We start from the raw sequence: 24,370 nt of genomic DNA, 5'->3' as shown, positions 1-24,370 counted from the left end.
CTTTTTTCTACGAGCGTGCAAAAATGTCTACTTTTGCGCACGCGTTTAGATATTTTAATATGCCTTAAAATAATTATAATACATGCAATAAACTAATATTTAGATATTATTTACTACATATTTTATTTCAAATGTATCTTAATCTTATTGTGTTCCTTTTTTAATGAAATTAACGCGATTATTTCATTCATAGGAGATTCTGACCAATAGAAAGCTACAGAAATCTGAATTAAATCGATAATTTTTGATAATCTCCCGTCGTTAAGTATATTACGTCAGATGCCCTTCGTTGCTAAGAAAAAATACATTCAGTGACATTAGTGACAATTAATGTTTTAAAAATTATAAAAGTGATGACTTTCAATCGTCAAATATTTATAAAAACTGTGTGTTTAATGGTACTTACATAAATAAATTACAATAACATTTTGTTTTTGAACAGTTTTATTCATGAAATAATCGCAACAAATTGCACTCGCCCTCTGAAATTAATATAGAATTTCAGAGCTTTTGTGCAATTACTACTGATTATTTCATTCATAGGAGATTCTAACCAATAGAAAGCTACAAAAATCTGAATTAAATCGATAATATTTGATAATCTCCCGTCGTTAATTATATTACGTCAGATGCCCTTCGTTGCTACGAAAAAATACATTCAGTGACATTAATGAGAATTAATGTTTTAAAAATTATAAAAGTGATGACTTTCAATCATCAAATATTTATAAAAACTGTGTGTTTAATGGTACTTACATAAATAAGTTACAATAAAATTTTGGTTTTGAAAAATTTTATTCATGAAATAATCGCAACAAATTGCACTCGACCTCTGAAATTATTATAGAGTTTCAGAGCTCTTATGCAATAACTACTGACAATTCGATGAAACAAAATTATTTTGGCATAATATTCGAAAGTCAAATCGGTAGACAATAACAGTCGTTTTGAATCATCGTCATGGAAACCAAGATCGTCGTCATGTTAACTAATTATATTGAAAGTTTGGTTTTGACACCCTTGTCAAAGAATTAATTTGTGTAGGTATTTTCATATTAATTAAATTAATTGATTAAGATTTGGTCATTTTGTAAAGACTCAAAAAAAATATTGTTCCTAGCTCTTGCAGAAAGTCTCTTTTCCGCACTTGACTGCTTGCCGACCTCCCGCTTCGCGTCGTTTGGCAAACTGCAGGCGTGTGCGGAAAAGTATGACTTTCTGCACTTGTTAGGAAATAGTTATTTTCCTAACTAGTGCGTAAAGTGATACTTTCACGCACGAGACTGCCGTTGATCCGAACGACGCGATAGCGGAGTTCGGGCAAGCAGTCGAGTGCGGGGAAGTCACTTTCCGCATGAGTTAGGAACAATATTTTTTCTAAGGCCGTACGTTTGGAAAAAAGCCACAAAAAATAGAGTTATATCAATTTTTATTTAGAAGTGAAGATACACAAATTAATTCTTTGACAAAGTTATCAAAACCAAACTTTCAATATAATGGATTACCACGACGAGAATATTGGTTTCCATGACGACGATTCAAAACCATTGTAATTGTCTACTGATCTGACTTTTAAATATTATGTCAAAATAATTTTATTTCATCGAACTATCAGTAGTAATTGCAAAAAAGCTCTAAAATTCTATATTCATTTTAGAGTTCGAGTGCACTTTGTTGCGATTATTTCATGAATAAAACTGTTCAAAACCAAAATTTTATTGTAATTTATTTATGTAGGTAAGTACAAATTAGTACAATTAAACACAAAGTTTTTATAAATATTTGACGATTGAAAGTCATCACTTTTATAATTTTTAAATCATTAATTGTCATTAATGTCACTGAATGTATTTTTTCGTAGAAACGAAGGGCATCTGACGTAATATACTTAACGACGGGCAATTATCAAAAATTATCGATTTAATTAAGATTTCTGTAGCTTTCTATTGGTCAGAATCTCCTATGAATGAAATAATCGCGCTAATTTCATTAAAACATGAGCACAATAAGATAAATTAGAAATAAATTAGTAAATAATATCTAAATATTAGTTTATGGCATGTATTATAATATATTATAATGCCATATTACAAGGTATTTTACTTTCCCGCACGCCATGCGGGAAAATTTACTTTCACGCACGCCGTGCGAGAAAGTGCAACTTTCGGAAACGAAATGCGTGCGTCAAAGTGGCTCTTTTAGCACGGCCGTAGAAAAATAACTATTATACCGAAAGTATACTTTTCCGGACCTGATTGTAGGGAGCAAAGTTGTACTTTTCCTCCCTAGGGAGGAAAAGTAAAAGGGACGTCATGGTATTTCATTCATGAAATATAACTTATTGACGCCCTGTACAATACCTATTTTCTATTGCGTAAGTATCTATACATTTTAACGTTTATTTAAAAGCACTCTGTATTTTGCAGAATAGTAAAAAGAGTAAATTGTTATTCTGATTTAACAATGTTTACATTAATAATTTGACTTATATTAATTTGACAGTTGACAGTTATATTGTACCTACTTGTTAGTTTTAGTTCTAATAAATTTTGTTGGTTAGTTACATAAATAAATTAAGTAAAAATGAAAAAATGACTTGTTATATTAGGAAGGTGGAAAAACCATATATACAGGGTGAGGCAGATAACTGGCCTATTAGAAATATCTCGAGAATAAAGGCAACAGAATCATGAAATTTGAAATACAGGTGTTTTGAAGGATGATCTATTAAACGAAAATATTTTCATCTCTTTGCAACTTCCGGTTATACCGGAAGTTGCTTATAACTTCGTTTTTTTAAATGGGACACCCTGTATATTTTTACATTTTTGGATTCTCTTCGATGTCTTCTTTCTTAAAATATGCGGTTTTGTAATGTTATACAGGGTATTTTAAAAGATAATTACGTTTTTTTATTAATTTCGTAGTAATATTCACACCCTGTAGAATTGTAGTAGTTTGACAACTAAAACTTTACTTACGTTCAAATGATTTTTAATATAGTCTACTATTGTTAAGAATCATTAGCATAGCTAAATTTTAAATTTTAGTATACAGGGTTGGTCGAAACTCGGAATTAGTATTTTCTGAGTTTTCTTAAATGGAACACCCTGTATTTCAGTATTGTAATGAAATGATATTTTATGGTACTTTTTTATTTCTTAAGCATTCTCTATACCTAACTGCTTTAACTTGTACTTAATTGTTAATCGCACCAACAAATTTAACTACATAGGTATTTTGATAGGTAAACCATTATTGGTAATTTTAAGGATTAGTCTGGATTAATATGTATTTATTTCTGAAAAATTATTTGTAATTGAATATTTTCACGGCCAACCTAATAAAATTTTACGTATTTTTTGTTGCAATTACTGTTTAGCTTGAATCACCAATAACTCACAAATTAAAGCAGTTAGGTATAGGGAATACTTATAAAATAAAAAAGTACTATGAAATACCATTTCACTACAATACTAAAATACAGGGTGTTCTGTTTAAGAAAACTCAGAAAATATTCATTCCGAGTTTCGACCAACCCTGTATACTAAAATTTCAAAATTAGCTATACTAATGATTCTTAACAGTAATAGACTATATTAAAAATCACTTGAACGTAAGCAGAGTTTTTAATTTTAAACTATTACAATTCTACAGGGTGTGAATATTGCTACGAAATTAATAAAAAAACGTAAATATCTTTTAAAATACCCTGTATAATATTACAAAATCTCATATTTTAAGAAAGAAGATATTGAGGAGAATCCAAAAATGTAAAAATATACAGGGTGTCTCATTAAAAAAAACGAAGTTATCAGCAACTTCCGGTATAACCGGAAGTTGCAAAGAGATGAAAATATTTTCATTTAATAGATCATTCTTCAAAACCTCTTTATTCCAATTTTCATGAGTCTGTTGCCTTTAGTTCTCGAGATATTTCTAATAGGCCAGTTATCTGCCTTACCCTATATAATATGGGACTAGAGTGCCTTTTCCTCCCTTGAATGATTACTGCCCTCCGCTACGCGTCGGGCAGTAAACTTCATTCTCGGGAGGAAAAGTAGCACTTTCCTCCCTTGTTATACAAATAGCTATTTCGCACTGTTTTTGACACACTTTCATATAATCAAATATCCTTAACTTTCGCGTTGCCATGGTGATGACATAATAAGCAATAAATTACAACAACAATTTTGACAGTTTTGTGGTTTGAAAGAAATTAGAATTTTTAAATGTCAAAGTTCTAAAAATTGTAGAATATAAATGAATTCCAGTGACGAAGCGTTACAGTATTTGTTTATCTTAGATAAAATATTGTATGAAACTGTGCGTGAACGCACGAACTGTTTCATAAATAACTATTTTTATTAAATTGAAAATAATCAAAAAGTAGATCAGTTGGCAAAAGACAGCATTTTGAGTGGCGAGTAAACATTGAATGATATTGGACTTCAAGAATGTATAACCATAAGTAAAACCAGATTACATGATAACTGGAAACTTCAATGGAATCTTAACTATTTATAATGGGAAATAAGCCACAATATTATTAAAAAATGATTTTTATTAACGTTTCTACGCCCAAATCGGGTGCCGTTGTCAAAATACAAAATACTACTAACATAAACAAAAATGTTGTTGCTTAGTAAAAAAATTCTTTTAATAATTTATTTAATTTGATTCATTTATATCGGCAATTCAGAAACATATTATACATTTTAAGGTAGAAGACTTTAAAATGATATTGTCAATATTTATGAGTTGCGTTCCTGGGACGACTTTACTGAAAGATAGTTCATTCGATTACATGAAATCAACCCCAACTCAAGAATATCCGTCACAAAAAAATCATAGCATGTGATAATAATTTTTGTTTAATAATATTGTGGCTTATTTCCCATTATAAATAGTTAAAATTGTAAAAATGCCACAAGAAAATAGCTTCAGAACAACTTCAATGGAATCAATACTGTATAAATTGTCCGACAAGGTGTACTCTTACATCCGAAAATTCCGACAGATTATTGGCATAAAAATTTAGATTTTTCAAGACACGATATTGTTACTATCTCTCGACTAAAATTTGGCCATGCCTGTTATCCCGCCAATCTATATAAAATCAATAAAATACAGTCGGATTTGTGCGAAAATTGCAATACAATAAGTGACTTGGATCATATATTTTTTGTATGTGACAAATATGTGACAAAAAGAAATTTGTTGAATATGCAGCTATTGCAAGAAAACGTTTATCCCCCATATAATCTGATGAATTTACTAGCTTTGAACAAACCGTCAATCCTTAGGATTCTTCTAAATTATGTTAAGTCGTGTAAATTGAAACTTTAGATTATAAAATTAGTCGTGTAAATTAATAATACCCCGTATCCCTACTTAGTATGTGGTTAGTCATCCTTAACGATCTGGGTGCGAAAAGTTTTTTTTTCCCTTACCTACCCTGGATTGTTTTTGTAATGGATTCGGAGATGGATTCGTAATGGTCTTGGCGTATGGTGAGGCGTCGATTTCAAGAAGTGTTGCTGGCTAAATGGGCGCAGTTCCCAAAGGCCATAATGGAAAAAAAACGTGTCTCAGCAACGCAGGCCATTGAAACGGTTACAAAAGTAAGATTTACAGTATGTAAGAAGTTACAATATCAGCCAAATGATAAAAAACAATATTTATATGGCGTAATATAACCGAGAGTCTTTGAGAAACATCACATTATTAAAGTTACTATTATCACTAATAGTGGCGGTTTGGTCTTCTTCGAGTTTATGTTGTCTTCGAGTGTTGAATATTGAGGGAGGACACAAAGGAGGATTTCCCTGACTCATCGGGTAACCATGTGTAAGACGGCAATGTCCAATTCTTAGTCTTCTTATGACAACTTTGTCCCTTCTACAAAGTGCTGGTATTTTTAAGGTAGGTATTCTGGGTTGAGTATTATGGAGTTCTGAGTTTGTTGTAAATCTACACCAAGTTGTATACTCTCCATTGGAATCTCAGAACGGCATGCTTCTTTGGCCGCTTGATCGGCGTTTTCGTTTCCTGTACTACCCACGTGCGATGGAGTCCAAATAATGCTAACCGATACGTTCTTATCTAATAATAGGTGGCATGTATTGTGGATATTTTGAATTAGTGGGTTTTGGGAGTAAAAATTCTTGATGGATAGTATGGAGGATAGCGAGTCAGTTGCGAGTCATTGCAACGTGTTTGCTTCTGTTGGTTGGACAACTAAGTGCTTTCATGGTAGCATATAGTTCGGCTGTGAAGATGCGACAGTAATATAAAAGACGGTAAGCAACTCTATAACTTCGTTGGTGGTAGTCACAGACGAACCAACTTCATCTTCGACTTTAGAAGCATCTGTGTAGATGATTGAATCATACTGTTTGGTGTGGATGAGTTCGAGGAAGGATGACTGTAGGACGGAACTAGAAGTTTCTTTTTTGTTATAATATGTTGATAGACTGGTGTTTATAATGGGCAAAGTTATTGTCCATTGTGGAGTGCTAGAGTATAAGATTGGAGTAGTAGTTCGTAAGTCTATATTACGTACTAGTTCTTTAAGAATTTGAGAAGCTGGTTTTAATGTTCTGGGATTGTTTACTGTTATTGGTTTGGTAAAGTTGATTAACCCGTTGACTGGATTATTTGGATTAGCTGATGCTTTGACAAAGTATGACAAAAGAAGTCGCTGACGGCGAATATGGGTAGCTGGTTCGTTAGCTTCGACTTGAATACTCTCAATGGGACTAGATCTAAACGCACCAAGACATATTCGAAGAGTGGTGTTTTGGATGATATTGAGGCAATTTAGTTGTGAATTGGGACCGTTCTCCATTGATGATGCGCTAATGATTTTAAGATATTTATTCTTTTAAGACAGGTACCTTTTAATTCTTGAATATCATATCTCCAAGATAACTTTTGATCAAAGATTACACCTAAAATTTTTTATTGATGTACTACTTGTAGTGGTGTTCCATTTAAGGTTAAATTAATTAAGTTGGGATTATGTTTTTTACTAAAATTAAGTATTTTAGATTTTTTTGGTGAAAATTTAAATCCTGTTCCTCTTGATCAGCTGTGTATGTCGTTTAAAGCAGTTTGAATTGAGGCGCAAGCGGATGATGTGGTTTTGCCTTGAGAGAAAATTACTAGATCGTCTGCGTATATGTATTGTATATTTATTTGACTGGGGGTCGAATCAGTGTGCCAATATTATTTATACTCGTAAAGAATAGAGTAGTACTTAGAACCGATCCTTGTGGTATACCATTTTCAGTAATATGTATTGCCGAGAATTTTCCGTTGGCAGAGACTCTGAAGGTTCTATTAGACAAAAAGTTCTCGAGAAAGTAATATACATTACCATATAATTTCATTTTTTGTGTTTCTAGAACTACCGATTTCTGAACTGTGTCAAATGCGCTCTCTCTGACGAGAGATACAGCAATTAGATCTCTGTTGCTGGCGAAGGCATGTGCAATTTCATTTTGTAAGATAATGAGGTTGTCTAATGTACAGCGATTTTTCCTAAATTCTGATTGGGCTTTTTCAAAAAAACATTGCTTTTCAAGATACCAGACAAGTCGAAAATTAAGCATATTTTTCTAAGAGTTTACTGTTTGGTCTGAAAGAGTTTAGTGTGTTATACAGTGAATCAAATTTCTTGATTGGAATAACAAGCGATTGTTGCCAAAGAAAAGGAAATTCTTGTCTTGTCAATATAATGTTATATAGTTCAAGTAGTTTCGATTGTGTACTTGGGTGTAGACTTTTAATGAAAATTGAGGGGATCATATCGGGTCCTGCTGCCGAATTGTTTAAAGTGGAAATGGCAAATTCGAGTTCTGACAAAGAAAATGGATGATTTATACACTCTATATAACTGTAATTTGTTGCGTAAGTTTTTGTGGATGTTTGTTGTTCTAAGGATATATTTTTATCCTTCGTTTTGTTGTTAAAATATTCAGCAATTACTTCTGAATTTTTCTGGTCATCAGTAATAACTTTATTTTCTTGGATGAGTGCAGGAATTTTATATGATATGTTGTGTCCTTTCATTTTCTGATGTTATTCCACACTCGAGAGGGATTTGTGTTAGAATTAATAGAGCTAACGTATTTTTTCCACGAATCCTTCTTGCTTTCCTTGAGGGTACGTTTCAATATGGCTCTCATTCTTTTGAAATGTATGAGATCTGTTTCATTGCGTGTTCGTCGGTATTTATTTAAAGCTTTTTTACATTCTCTTACCGCAGATTTGCATGCATTATGCCACCATGAAACATTTTTTTTCATGTGAAATTTGTATTGTATGTGCCAATGCATTGTTCAGCTGAAGAGAGTTAAACGATTAGTAAAAACATCTACGTTTTTGTTTACATCATATTGAAACAAGATCTGATTGGTTTTTCCCTAACAGTTTCGCTAAAAAGATTCCAGTTCGCTTTTGAAATTTTCCATTTAATCTTAGTTTGAATGGGTTGAGAAGTATTATTTGAGATGATGATTGGGTAGTGGTTACTATTGTATAGGTCGTCCAATGTGTACCAGGAGAGGAGAGGAGCAGAAGCAGGGTCACAAATACTTAGATCAATAGATGATGTGCTGCTACCTGTATTTGGAACATTTATATTCAAATCATTTATCACCTTTTCAATTCGCTTACTACGCGCAGATGTATATTTGGACCCCCACATAGGACTATGGGAATAAAAGTCACCAACTAGAATAAATGGAGTTGGAAGCTGATTAATTAAATTTGTGATTTCAGTTGGAAATAGTTTGTAATTTGGAGGGATGTATAAGTTGCATATTACGATTTTATGTGGACACCAAGCGGTTATCGCTGTAGCTTCGAGATCGGTGTCTAGATGGAATTTCTATTGCCAGACATCAGAGGAAACGAAGATTGATGTCCCACCACTTGCTCGTAGGTGCGAAGTTCTGATAAAATTGTAGCCAATGTAGTTTTTTAGAAAAGGTGTATGAGAATGGATGAAGTTTGTTTCTTGGAGACAGAAAATCTCAGGGTAGAATTCAGAGGTGAGATGCTTGAAGGTGTTCTAAGCGTAGATAAAATCCATCGCAGTTCCACTGGATTTAAGTGAAGGATAAAGTAAAGTGAAAGATATTATTTATTTTTGTAACTGTTGGGAGGTAAGGGAAGTATAGAAGAATGACTCGTCGTCACTAGGGTCTGTTTGTAAAAGAGACGGTATTGTTGATGTATCGTTATTTTCTGCAGATTTATCATTGCATTGTTGTTTGATTTCTTTTATTAGTCGTGTAAGTCTGTTTTTTATTGTTCTTTCAGAAAGATGTTTATACATAGAATGTAAATTGGTAATAAGTGTGTTGATGTCGTTTGTAAACTCTAGGGATTCATGGTAGGGGTCATTGCTACCTCTACTATTTTCTAAAAACGCAAAAAGATGATATTTAGAGAGAGGATATTTTGTGGATTTTTGTTGTAGTATTCAGTAATGTCAAGTCTAGTAATATCCGAGATAATAGTATCATCCATTTTTCGCCTCCTGTTCTTGGATTTCTTATTACTTTTTTATTCATTGGGTATATAAGGAGGTTTCATTTCGGAGGTTTCAGCTAACGGATATGTAAAAAGGCTAGATTCGCCATTAAGTGAGTCCGAAGGAGGTCTTTTTTGGCCTGTTGCTGGAATTTGAGATGGCTGGCCGCTTTCATTTATGCTCGTGCTAGGTTCAATGTTAGAGGGTGGGGCTTGGCTCTCTGTCAGTGTAGGAATGATGGAAGATGAAGGAGGTCTTTTTTGGACTGATGCTTAAATTTAAGATGACTGGTCGCTTTCAATTTTGTCAGTGCTAGGTACAATGTTAGAAGTTGGGGCTTGGGTCTCTGACTGTCTAGGAATACTGGAAGATGGGGTATTGTTGCAGTTATTTGCAACATGGCATGTTTGCTTGCAGATAAAACGTTCCATTCTATCTGTAGAAAGGAATATTCTATGTTCGTTGCCATTATTATGGAATAGTTAATGATGTCTACAGTTCGTAGTTATCAGAAGGGGAATTTATGATAACTTGGCGCGTGAAACTTAACACGTGGCTGTATTCATCTGTAGGGATACCTACTTTGAGAAACGATATGGGGGACGCTAGGTGTAAACCAAGACTTTTTATAGCATTTTCAGCAACTTCATGAGGAAAAAAAGGTGAAATATTTGAAATTAAAATTCTTTTGGTTGGAGATATAAGCCTTCAAATGTTGAGAGAAAATGTGTTGATTTGAATTAATGGGTGAAAATTTATCAATTTTTCAACTAGTTCGGAATTAGCTAAGTAAATACATACCCTATTATTAGATATTCTCGATGCGAAGCAAATATTCTTGACTTCAATGATATTGTCAATTGCGTGTACGTAGTCATATAGTTTTAAACTGTTCTCGGCATAAAGAACTACGGCCTGACTTTTTATCGGGAACGCTGGCCTAGGGACGGTTTTTACTGCAGCAGTACACGATAAGTTATTGTTGGTGGTTGAGTTGGTGTGGTTTACAGTTTGGTTTGTTGACATTGTAGGTTTTGACCTGTCCTCGTAGTCAAATACAGCTTTTTGAGTTTGGTTTGACATAATTATTGAGAGTCAGGAGGTGGCACCTTATTATGCAACTTATTATGCACTATGTGGTATAAGTTGCGAAAGTACACGTATATACACACTACACTGTTATACACTGCACTTTGTTATTGTCCGAAACAAGTTTAAAACGTAAAACAAGTTTAAAAACTATTTATAAACACGGTCATTTACGAGAACAGCAAAAACGATGTTTACTCGCTCAGGTACTCGTATCGAATCCTATTGAAATATTAATAATGATCGGTTATGGTAATCTTATTAGAACAACATCAACATTATTTCAATATTTGGATAGAAATTGTCGACAATAGGCTTACAGACTTAATTTTCTCAAAGGTGAAAACTTTTATCTGCTCAGCATTCAATTCCATTCGTTGTATGTAGCTGGTTTTATAGCAGTTTTATAGAACTTTGGTTGCGGTTACATTCGAATCTATTTACAATCATATTTATAATTATAAATTAATATCCTATATACTTAAGACTATTATTTTCCAAATCATTTCACCATCTAAAATTATTATCATGTGTTGAGTGTGATGTGATAATTATTATTATGTTTGTAAGAATAATTTCATCTTAAAAATATATATGTTTAGGCAATACGTAAAGTATCCTTAACAATAGTAACCTATACTTATTGTACGGTTATAGAGTATATTCCCATAGGTAAGCTGGTTAAGAGTAGATAACGATTTTTCATATGTAATTTAAAGTATTATCTGCATAAATGGCACAAAGAATATTTGCTACGAGAGGTATATGGTTCAAAATGCATACAGTATCACGACTAATAAGTTATGTTCACATACATGTAGAGTACTTACAGTTTTATTCCTTGATGACGTGTCACATCAGAGCTCTGATTGAATTCCATAATCCATTTGGTTCATTTGTAAGGCACTCACTAATACGCTAAATAAATCATCGTCGATAATACTGAGCAGATTGAATTATCTGAGCGGTATAAAACGATAGCAAAAAAAGCCGGTAAAATGCGGCCTTTTTACGAATAGCGGGAGCGTCGATAGATTAGAGATGATTCTCGTTAGGAAGCTTTTGACGATCTGCCCCGGCGAGGGGTTCAAATGCGAGTCTCAACAATAACCTGGAGTTTCCAGAAAGGTTACATAAATACTACTTGAATTTTAAGTAATCAGTAGTACAGGGGCGTAACTAATTATTTTAGTGAGCCGTGTATAATATATTTATTGTACATATTGCCGGGGGCGACAGGCGAGAGAGATGGCCTATATCACCTCGAAGAGAGGGGATTGGCAAAGATGTGCACAACGATAAGAAATGTTTGAAGAAATTAGAGTTTATATACACAAGGGGTAACAACGATAAAATGGAGGAAAACGATAAGTTTTCCCCCTAGGGATAGATTTTAATCTTCCAGGGGAATCACAGCGATTTTCGTAATACCACGAAGAAAATCACCGTGAGTAGTGTGAATCTTGACAGTACGAACTAGACCATCCTTACCAGGCAATACATCTATTACCCTGGCAGTTGGCCATAAGAGTGGAGGAGTACCATCCTCCTTCAACAGAACCAAATCCCCGATCTTGACAGGGTCAGTAGGGTCGGTCCATTTATTTCTTTGCTGCAGGAGGCAAAGATAGTCTTTTTTCCACAATTTCCAAAATTGCTGTTGAATTTTACTAATACGCTGAAAAAGATTCAACCTATTTTCAGGTATCTCTGAAACACTTGGTTCAGGGGGCGCGGTTAAACTTCTTTGAACTAAGAAGTGAGCTGGAGATAGGAAAGCGAAGTCATTGGCGTCAGACGACATCCTAGTGATGGGTCTCGAATTTAGAATAGCCTCGATTTGGCATAATACTGTGTTAAACACTTCAAAGGTGAAGTGGGAATTTCCTATAATTCGATAGAGGTGATACTTCACACTCTTTATTCCTACCTCATGGAGGCCGAATTGATGGGGGTTGCGGGGAACACCCATCTTGAAAGTTATGGAGTTTTGAGTACAGAATTCCTTAATCTGTTCCGAATTATTTTGATTTAAGAAAAAATCATAGAATTCGCGCATTTCATTTTTTGCCCCATGGAAATTTGTGGCATTGTCGCTCCAAATAATACTGGGCGTGGATCTTCTGGCAATAAACCTTTTCAGAGTAAGAATATAGGCTTCTGCGCTTAATCCTGTGACGAGTTCGATATGAACACATTTAGTGCTCATGCAAATGAAATAGGCTACGTATGCTTTGTAAAGCGGTGCCTTCCTCAAATGTGAGGACTTAATTAAGAAGAACCCCCCATAGTCCACTGAGACGACTTGGAAGGGTCTAGTGGGGAGTACACGATCGGGATGCATATCTGCCATCTGTTGAACAGAATTGGGTGTCATGAATCGGAAACAGTTTACACACTTACGAATTAAGCGTTTAATCTGTCTTAATCCGTCAATTGGCCAGTACTTCATTTTGACATACGAAAGTACTGTTTGCGCGCCTGAATGTAATAACTTATGATGAGCTTGAGTCAAGATTAGTTCTACAACTCGACATTTAGAAGGAAGTAGAATGGGGTGTTTTTGATTATACGATATGGGGGCGTGTCGGAGACGTCCTCCCACACGAATCAGCCCATCATTATGTTGTAGGAAGGGGTTGAGTTTACGAATGGCTTTATTGGTCACGAGTTTAGCATTTTTCAATTCAAGAATCTCTTTTTTAAAGTAGATACTTTGGATATACCTGATGATCGCGTGATCAGCGATCTCCATTTCGGGTGGCGTCAATATATCCGTATCTCGTGGAGAGTTATTTATTTTCTTTTTAATATTACTGATGAATCTAAAAAGATAAGCGACAATTCTTTGAATTTTACGAAAAGAAGAAGATTTAGCGAATAGATTTTCAAAGGTGTCGTTGAGTTCGTGATTTGTTGCTATGTTTGAGACAACTAACTTCCTTAATTCAGGAAGATCATCCTGAAAATGAGGAATTTGATGAAGAGAAAAATCGATGGGATTGTCTCTAATAAAGCTAGGTCCGCATAACCAGTCTTCGGTGGTCTGGGGATTATCAAAGACATTTATCCCTCTGGAAGCGGGGTCAGCGATGTTTTCGTGACTTCTGACGAAATGGAAATCACAAGGAAAAGTTTCCAACAAGGAATTGACCTTTTGAATTCTGTTTTGTACAAAAATGTTCCAAATGTGTTTTTTAGAAAGTATCCAAGACAAGGCAATTGTAGAGTCAGCAAAGAGATGAGATGAAGATATACTCAAATTTTTCTTGAAGATGTGAAAAAGTCTATGAGCCAGAGTGACTCCCAACACTATTCCACAAAGTTCCAATTTGGGGATGGTGAGTTTATTTTTTAGCGGAGAAATTTTGTTTTTAGAAGCGATAAGCCGCGACGATACAGAAAAGTCTGAGTATGTCGCTTTGAGATACACACAAGTGCTGTATATTTTTTCCGATGCGTCGGTGAAAATAATTAATTGAACATCAACAACTTTCTTTTGTAAAAGTAAGCATCGAGGTACCTTGACCTCTTCTATAGTTTTGAATGTCGATAAGAGGTTTTGCCAATTTTTCATAATGATGGGTGAGTCAATGGGTTGATCCCAGTCCAATTTCTGGGACCATATTTCCTGTATCAAGAGCTTAGCGTTCACAAGGACAGGGGATAACCATCCTAGCGGGTCATACAAAGTAGCAATGTAGGAGAGAATAGTACGTTTAGTAACAACATTAGCCAATTTGAAGATAGGAGTTTTAAACGAAAAGTGGTCGCGTTCTGAATCCCAGAATATGCCTAAGACTTTATCAGATCCCGTGAAGTTAAGACTGACTTCAGAGACGGGATTTAAATTGTGTTGAGACAGAAATTCTGAAGAACTGCAGTTCCACTTGTGGAGGAGGAAACCATGGGTTTCTAGCAAAGAAGTTAATTGTTCGAAAAGACAACTTAATTCATGAAGACTGTCAGCACCGCTGATCAGGTCATCCATATGGATAGATTCTTGCAGAACACTAGTAGCAAGTTCGTGGGTATGTTTGTTGTTGTCAGCGATGTGCTTGATAACTCTTTGAGCGATAAATGGGCTACTTGGGAGCCCGAAGGGTAATCTTTGAAATTGATAGCACCGTAAAGGCTGCTGAATATTGTCCCTAAAGAGAAAATTTAACAGAAATGTTTCAGTGGGACAAATGGCGATTTGTAGGAACATAGCCTTGATGTCGCCTACTAGTGCGAATTTAAACTGACGAAACTTAGCGAGAATGTCAAAAAGTTCATGTTGGACGACATAACCTTTGTCTATGACGTCACTGAGGGAGATTCCCGTAGACGATTTATTGTTTGGATCGAAAACTATACGAGTGGAAGTAGTAGAGTTGGATTTGAAAACGGGAAAGTGAGGGAGAAAGTAATTAGGTTTACCTGAGTCATTTAGCATTTTTAACGGCACTTGAATTATTTGTCCGTTATTGAGATATTCCGATATAATGTCCTGATATTTTTCCAATAAATCAGGGTTGAGTTGAAAACGTTTCTCGAGACTGAGAAAACGTCTTTTTGCCGAGAGAAACGAATTTCCCATGTCTATATCTTCGATAGGGAGTTTGAGATTGAGTGTGGACTCATATCGTCCATTGGGGAGAACATTAACATGTTTTACAAAATTAATTTCAGCGGGGTGATCATTAATGAGATCGGTGTTCTGAGGAGCGGCTTCTTCCAGCTCCCAGAATTTTTGTAAATGATCGGATAGTTCCTCGTTGGACACTACCGGCTCATTTACGGCGGAAGGAGTGTTATGAGAACAACAAGTAACGAGAGAGTTTGAATAAAATTCCAAAGCCTTTTTAGTATTTTTCGACTTAAGAGCAAAGTCTGGAACTGACCCTGATATCGTGTACCCGAGTAGAGTGCGTTGAAGAACGGGAAGACCTTTTCCCAAACGAATTATTTCAGGTTGAATGATATCGTTATACAGGTCTGCACCGAGCAGGATACCAATTGGGGATGTTACATGGAACATCGGATCACCTAATGGTATCTCTGAGGGTATGTTTAGTTTGCTCGCCGAAATAGAAATTTGAGGAAGCGGATTTGTTATCTTTGGGAGTACAGAGCACGAGATGTCAAAAGGAACGTCGTTAGCGACAGCGAAAATTGTTGTATCTACAATAGATTGAGACGAGGATGAGGTGGAGTTAATTCCATTGATCCGTAATTTTCCATCTCTAGTGGTGAGTGACAGTTCCTTTACGAGGTCAGCACTAATAAATGAAACCTGTGAGGCCGAGTCTAAAAGTGCCTTTGCGAAGACCCTCTTGCCGCTAGGAGCGACAAGATAGACCTGGAGTGTGCTTAATAACACCAAATGATTATCAAGCGAGGCTGCAGATAGAGCCATTGAATGTGGAGTCGAATTTTGAAGATTAACTTCCGTTTCAGGAGCTCTAACATGTGAGGGCCCCTGTTGTGAATTACCCTGTGTATGGGAGTTATTTGAGATAGCGGTTTTATTATGATTATTTGAGTTGTGTTGGCCAACAGCCGCGGAAGGGTTACTATGACCCGTTTTGTCGAAATGGAGCAACGTGTGATGACGAGATTTACAAACTATGCAAGAGAATTTGGATTTACACTGATCGAGCATGTGAGACCCAAGACAATTAATACAAAATTTATTTTGTTTGACAAAACTAAAACGTTCTTTAGAATTCAACTGCTTGAACTGAGGACAAGAGTAGATCGAGTGAGAGTCGTTGCAATAGGAACATTTCTTAGGACCTAAGCGAGGCGAAAGGTTACTGGTAGAAGTGTCTGAGGCTAGGTGTAAAGAGTGTCTGGAAGTAGTAGTCGATTTTGGTTTTGATTGAGATTGAATATTCTCAAGATGAACAACGCGTGTCTCGATTTCCCCTAGAAAATGGACAAAATCAGGGGTAGCTTGGCTACCACCGGATTGGAACTCAAGAGCCCTAATGGTAGGTGCGTCGAGTTTCTGAGTAGCGATATGTATGAGAAGTAAATGCAAGAGATCTGAAGGGGGCCTATTCAAGTTCAATAGGGCCTTGAAATTATTTGACATGACCGTATGAAAATTTCTTAATTGTGAGTGATTTGCGTTTCCAGAAATAGGAGGCGCATCAAGAATTTGAGAGATGAGAGTTTTGATAAGCGATTTAGAGTTGGCGTACCTTTGTGTCAGGTTATCCCGGGCTATTTTGTAATTGTCACCTGTGAGTGGGATATGCTCGAGAAGCGTCAAAGGCTCGGAAGTTAGAAAACTTTTGAGGTAAATGAGTTTTTCCAGATCACTTAATGTAGTATCAGATCCTATTATTGTATCAAAGGTCTCAATGAATGAATTGTATTCAGTAACTAAGCCACTAAATGGTTTTAACTGAATACGAGGGAGGTTTACTGTTCGTTGCCTAGCCATAGACTGTGAGGTTAGAGAAGAATTAGGGTCAAATTGGAGGGAGGGGGTAGCAGTCACATTAGAACTTTCAATGACCTCTAACCTTTCTTCCAATAGAGAAATTGTATCCAAATATTTATCAAAAACCACAGAGGAATCAGTAGAGGGGGTAGGTTCCTCGGGGATCGTCTCCAGCACATTTTGAGCATCGCGGAAAAGTCCGTAAGAATGTTTGAGTTGTGAAATTATTTCACGAATTTTATATTTGTTTAGAGAATTAAGAGTTGTGGGAACCGAATCAGCCAACTTGGTTATATCAAGTTTTGCGGTGAGCCTCTGTCGGTTATATTTTGATCGGTCAGCCATGTTGCGAGAATGTGAGATTAGATAGATTATTTGCAAATGTCTAAACCTATAAATCGATGCGAAAATGAGAGAATATGTACAATATATTATATATTACACGTTTAATAGTGTGAGATTGGCTTAATAGTATCACCCTGTATGAGCGCAGATTAGTATATGAAATGCAAAACTATAAAATTTCAAAATATATGCAATTTTCCAAAATGGGTATTTTTCAGCAAGTGTGAGACACCCTTAACAAGTATTTAAATTAATTAAATTGAAGGAAAAAACAATTATTTATTTTCTATAGTTTTCTAGAAGTGTAAAATGAGCTTAAGCGAAGCTAAATGTAGCAAAAACTTACAATTTATGCAAGAAAACAAAATTATTTTTAATAATTTTTGTAACCTGTGAACCAGGCTTAATCGGATTCAAAATTATAAATTTAATTTAAATCAAAAGGTTGAACAAACAATGTTAAAATTATAACACCCGTACTATCAGCCAAGAAATGAGTACACTTTTTGTATACTATAAACAGAAAAATATATTTACGAAAATAAAATAATGTAATATATGCAAATATTTTTTCATACAAACAAAACGACTCCTTTATTTGAACAAAGCAAGTAGTTTCTGAAATTGCACGTGTAGACCGGGCTTAACAACCTACCAGCTATTGTAGAGACGTGCTGGGTTAAATACTGAGAATTTGAGTGCAGAAAGAGAGGAATATTTTATTTTTGTGCCGGGGCGGCGTGGCTTGGAAATTTCCAAATGCAACAGAAAGACACTATAAATGAAAAACCGTTATTCTCAGAATAGAGATTATCAAAATATGCAAATACGAAGGACCTTGAGGATTTAATTAATAAATAATTAATATGATCCGGCTCGAAGGACCAGAAATGTTTAGGCAATACGTAAAGTATCCTTAACAATAGTAACCTATACTTATTGTACGGTTATAGAGTATATTCCCATAGGTAAGCTGGTTAAGAGTAGATAACGATTTTTCATATGTAATTTAAAGTATTATCTGCATAAATGGCACAAAGAATATTTGCTACGAGAGGTATATGGTTCAAAATGCATACAGTATCACGACTAATAAGTTATGTTCACATACATGTAGAGTACTTACAGTTTTATTCCTTGATGACGTGTCACATCAGAGCTCTGATTGAATTCCATAATCCATTTGGTTCATTTGTAAGGCACTCACTAATACGCTAAATAAATCATCGTCGATAATACTGAGCAGATTGAATTATCTGAGCGGTATAAAACGATAGCAAAAAAAGCCGGTAAAATGCGGCCTTTTTACGAATAGCGGGAGCGTCGATAGATTAGAGATGATTCTCGTTAGGAAGCTTTTGACGATCTGCCCCGGCGAGGGGTTCAAATGCGAGTCTCAACAATAACCTGGAGTTTCCAGAAAGGTTACATAAATACTACTTGAATTTTAAGTAATCAGTAGTACAGGGGCGTAACTAATTATTTTAGTGAGCCGTGTATAATATATTTATTGTACAATATATTACATACTTCTTTTGCCTTATTAAATTTTAAAACTTTGTATTCGAAGGCTTATATCAACTATTTCTGTCCTTGCTCCAAATTCCTTTTAGTATTCCCTAGCAATACCACTTCATTAGCATATATATTCAGGACCATGAAATGTTTACCTGTAAATTCCCTATTCTTTCAACAAAAAAACTTTCGATGAACTTTATCGTATTCTTTCTTTTTTATAAGGTGTTCTTATAAAAATTGTAGAGTATATTTCACTAATTTGTTTTGGACTATCTTCTATATATGGACTATATTGGAATTTGTATCGGACTATTTTTAGTACGCTTTCCTACAGTGTCAATTGCTTTATATTTAGTAATACTAGCTATACAGTGATGAGCTCGCTAATAACCGGCAAAATAGCACAAAAGATGGAAAACGTATTAAGTTGTGAGATATAATGAAAGGAAACTAATTAAGCTGGGAAATTTAGCGATAGTAACCTTTTTATTTAGTAACTATATGCCTGAAAAGGAAAATCTTTGACCAGTGTGTATTGCCTGTACTCACTTATGAAGCGGAAACATTAACACTCACAAAAAAGGTAGTGAACAAGATTTGCATAACTCTAAGGGCTATGGAGCACCAGATGTTATATGTCTCCTTGAGGGGTCGAATCCCAAACGAAGAAATACGTCGTAGAACAAAAACAACGGACGCCGTCGAAAGAATTGCAGTGCAATTGGGCAGGACACGTCGAGAGATTGTCAGACAACCGATGGACAAAACGTATTGTCGAGTGGAGACCATGAGAAGAAGCACTACGGAGCAGAGGACGACCACCAACCAGATAGGCTGACGATCTGAAACGTATTGTCGGCAACTGGATGCAAGCCGCACAAAACAGAGAAATATGGAAAGAGCTGAGGGAGACCTATGTCCAGCAGTGTGTCCAGTACGGGTTGATGATGAACCTTTTTATTTACATTATATTAGTTGTTTCCCAGCTTTACACGTATCAGAGGAGTATGTCAACTAGAACTGTCATCGTGACATTGGTATTTTCCAAACTCGTCCGATACGTCTAAAGGTGGGAAAAAATCAATATGATGTAAATTAATAGGTTAATATCGCTAAATTTCCCAGATCGACTAGTTTTATTTCTTTTTATCTCAAAACTTAATACATTTCCGTCTTTTATGCTATTTTGCTGGTTATTAGCGCGCATCACTGTATTTCTTTAAAATACTAGTAGGACTTCTTGTTAGGTTCGAGTTCATTGTTTCTACTATTTTTGACTGAATAACCCTTCTTCTTCATTTTCTACTATTTACTATTTGATTTTTTATTGGTCCTCTCCAACATTATTCTATCATTCCTTCTTACGAGACAATTTTTAGTGGTAAGTTTTCTACAGAGCGAACATTAAAATAGATCATATTCTAATATTTATACAGTGATGAGCGCGCTAATCACAGGCAGAATAACGAAAAAGATGGAAAGCATATTAAGTTGTGAGATAAACAGAAATGAAACTAGTGGAGTTGGGAAATTTAGCGATAAAAACCTATAAATTTATATTATATTTATTGTTTCCCACCTTTAGACGTATCGGACGAGTTTGGCAACTGCTACTGTAACAGTGACAGTTTCAGTTAACATACTCCTCTGATACGTCTAAATATGAGAAACAATAAATAGAATGTAATTTATAGGTTTTTATCGCTAAATTTCCCATCTCCACTATTTTCATTTCTTTTTATCTCACAACTTAATATGTTTTTCATCTTTTGCGTTATTTTGCCGGTTATTATCGCGCTCATCACTGTATAATAATCAATTTCCCGTAAATAGTTCTCACTTGAAAATCTACACAGTGGCATTTATTTCAGTATAATTATTGTTATATTAGATAAGGTCTTTTCATTGGGGGAATGCATAAAACGTAGTAGATTCTATTGCTTCACCAAATAGTGTCTACTTTGTAGCATTCTCTGTTACATAAAAGTAGGTGCTTTTGTTGAGATGAACATACTACACAACAGAATTACCTACTATTGACCTGAAGTATCTACTACAAAGCGTAGCGCCAGCCGTGTCTGCATTACACCAATCGTGATGGAACTAGTTTTCCATGTGCTTGTGATTTGTGAATTCACATTTTTACGTACCAAATTATTATGGTAGGGGAGCAAAGTATGCTAAATATGCAGTCACTCGGGCGCTGTGAGGACCTATTGGGTTGTGATTATTAGGTCCTAAAAGCCAAAAAAAGTTAAGTAAAATTTTCCATTTTAGTAGGGACTTGCCATTTTTTAATTTAATTTTCCATTTTCAACAATCGTTTTTTCCGATTATAGCGCCATCTATCCATAATTCAACAAAATATTTCGAATAAAAGTTGCTTATTTTTACTTAAAGAATCCAAATCTGCAATAAAAATTTGAGGCTCCTATTTAAGATTTTAAAGTAACCCCCCACCCCAACTCCTTGGCGGGTCGTGTTTGGTACCGTTCGGTAGATTTTTCAAAAATTTTAAACAAGTGTATTTTGCAGTTTTTAGATCTGATGTTTATTTTCCGAAATATCGCGGGATTTGTATTTAAAATTTTAAATTTACCCCCCACCTCTCTCCGTGGGGTCATGTTTGGTATAATTCGATAAATTTTTGAAAAATATTGAACCCGTATTTTTTAGTTTTTCGATCTGTCCTTTATTTCGCGAAATATTCGCTTTTCCTTTGTGAACTTTTTGACTCACCCATTTCCTTACAGCTTGCTCAAATCGTCAGATTTTTTAAATATACACTCTTTTGCATGTATGTACTTAACTTACCTTATCTTAATCTGACAATTTCGAGTATTTTTAAGGATAGATCTTTTTTCGGGCCCCCCTTTAACGAACCCCCTTCTGTTAAGAGCCCGTATATGGTAGAGGTACATCTGCAGGGTACCAGGTTTCTCCCCATATCTGACGCGCTCGAGTAGCTGCAAAAATCCCCGCTTGGGCTCCCCTTCCTTTAGAATTGTACATGAGTAAAAATGAGTGACTCAGATTCCGAAGCGACAAAAGAGTTACGCGAGGATAAAAATAAACAATTGTTATTTGTTAATCTTCTTGAGAATTATTCAATTTTATTTGATAAAACAATTCCCCAAAAATTAAGAATCTTCTTCCTAGTTTGTAGATTTTTCTATTACACACATTCATAAATGCTGCCATATTATAACAAAAAAATACCTACGAAGTCGTCCATCCACCAACTTCACTTAAACTGAAGCAAATACTACTAAACTAGCAAATACTTCAAAAGCGTAGTACATTCTTCTATGTATCTGGTAAATAGTAGCAGATGCTACGGCGGAAAGTAAGTGCTTTGTAAGTGTAGTAAAATCTTCAAAAATGGAGTACGTACTTGAAGCATTAGCAGGTATTACGTTTTATGCATTCCACCCATTAAATATATATTATTTTTTCTTCGCACACTTAATTACGAGTCTAGTTCAAGAGTAAATCAAGAAGATAATTAAATTTTGTTAAACCAAAATATTGTACCTATTTGCCAAAGATACTCCAAATTCCCCCTCGTCTGAGGCCACGCAAATGCAGTTAGTTTCTTGTCGACCCATGTAAAGAACCAAGGAGGATATAAAGCATCTTCTTCGTCTCGTAACATCAGCCTGAAAATATTTTTATATTACAAATATATAATAATAAACCTATTATGTGCAAATAATACAGTGATGAGTGCGCTAAGAAGCGGCAAAATAAAGCAAAGGATGGAAAACTTAATACGTTGTGTAATAAAAAGGGATGAAACTAGAAGAGGTACAAAATTATCGATAGAAACCTATAAATTTACATTACATTACATATTTTTCTACCTTTAGACGTCTATGACAGGAGAATTTTTTTAAATTCTTTTTTTTTTCTATTTTTTAAATTTTTTTAAATTCTCTTGTCGGTCGTTTCCGAAGCCTCAAAACCGCATTTCTGGTTTGTTCTACTCTGCTCTTTATTTCATTCTCAGGGTCCCAACCGTCGTTTAGCGGATAACCCAAGTATTTCAATGGACTTGTTCGATTTCTTCTCCAGAGACTTATTTATATATTTGCGTTGGGGTAATTATTTCTGCTTATAATCATTGTTTTTGTCTTCTTGATATTTATTTTCAAACCCCGAGCTTCACTTGCAAGATTTCTTCTTCTTTTTGTATAGACATGACTCTGTCTGTTTTTGAAGTTATACTTCTTTACGGGCGTAATGACGGTGAAATTTTATATGGTAAAACCTAGCGACCGGTCGCATGCGCATTATAACTTTGTTCTGATTGGATGTTCAAATGACATGACAAAAATTATCCAATATGGCAGCTGTGGCACAGCTGTGGGACTGTGGTTTGGTTATAATGTATGCTTGTTGCGTTTTAAAATTTGTAGGAAGAGAAACAACAAACAAAAAGTTAGTTAGGTAATGGTTATACTGCCTTTCTAAATAGTTTTCATATTATATTTTTGGACTTATTTACATAGAAGAGATGATTGTTGCATGCCAATGTGAAAGCTCATCAAACGGTGACTAGTATGAGTGCCGCAGATCTCGCTTATTCAAAGCTAAAGAATCTTTCACTGGTAAGTGTTTTATAAATAGTTGATCAAATTTTGTTATGATATTTGAACATAGCCACTTTGCACGACGCAAGTGATTGCAAAATTAATTAGTCGTTATACGGGCTCCGATACCTACCTTGAACCTACCAAAATACATAAGTAGTATGTAATACTTTTATTTACATAATTTGATTACCATCAAAATTTCTATCAATATTCACCTAATATATTGTTTTCTTACTATATGTTTTGTTGTATTTTTTCAATTCTAAATCATTTCAATTCAAAATCAAAATAATTTGATTTACATAAGTTAAAAATGTCAAAAGGTTAATCTGTTTAGTTAGACGATCTTCGCACATAATGACAAGCTGTCTCTGTGGCGAAGTTTTAATGCGAGTGAATCCCAATACAACGCAAATACCAGCCGCGTGGTAAGTTGGTTCGAATCCCAATAGAAACTTTTATTTTTTTATTTTTTTTTATACATTTTATGATTTTAAGTATATTTATTATATAATTTTATTTTCAGAAAATACGTATTTAGTTAAAAAAATTTCCGACAATTAATGTTCAGATCATTTGTGGCATTTTTAATGTGTTTGTGTGTGTTTTATTTTTTTATTATTTTAATTTTTGGCACTGTTTTAATAAAAATGTTTGAGAAGTAGTAAGTATAAATTAATTTAATATTTAAATAAAATATAAATAAAAAGTATATTAATTTCGTTTATAATCATATAATCATATAATAGAAGTATAACTTCTTACGTGCGTACAAAGTACACACACATTCTTTTTTCAATGTGCCTCTAGTAAGTTGTCGTTCCATGGTTTTTGTGGTCTTCC

At 34.6% G+C, this 24,370-nt stretch overlaps 2 protein-coding genes across 2 annotated transcripts in view; one reads left to right on the top strand and one right to left on the bottom strand.

Moving 5' to 3' along the window:
- Window positions 1-24,370, top strand: part of LOC114329020 (dual specificity protein phosphatase 23-like) — a 206,115-nt gene that overhangs the window by 34,700 nt on the left and 147,045 nt on the right. The gene's annotated exons all lie outside the window — the stretch shown is intronic.
- Window positions 1-24,370, bottom strand: part of LOC114329019 (dual specificity protein phosphatase 23-like) — a 91,179-nt gene that overhangs the window by 30,101 nt on the left and 36,708 nt on the right. The window contains exon 2 of the mRNA XM_028278033.2: window positions 22,467-22,591. Within this exon, the coding sequence (XP_028133834.2) occupies window positions 22,467-22,591 (125 nt within the window). The remainder of the gene's footprint in view (window positions 1-22,466; window positions 22,592-24,370) is intronic.

The sequence above is a fragment of the Diabrotica virgifera genome, chromosome 4 (genome assembly GCF_917563875.1).
Source record: "Diabrotica virgifera virgifera chromosome 4, PGI_DIABVI_V3a".
Lineage (NCBI taxonomy): Eukaryota > Metazoa > Arthropoda > Insecta > Coleoptera > Chrysomelidae > Diabrotica > Diabrotica virgifera.
This window is presented reverse-complemented; position numbering and strand designations above follow the sequence as displayed.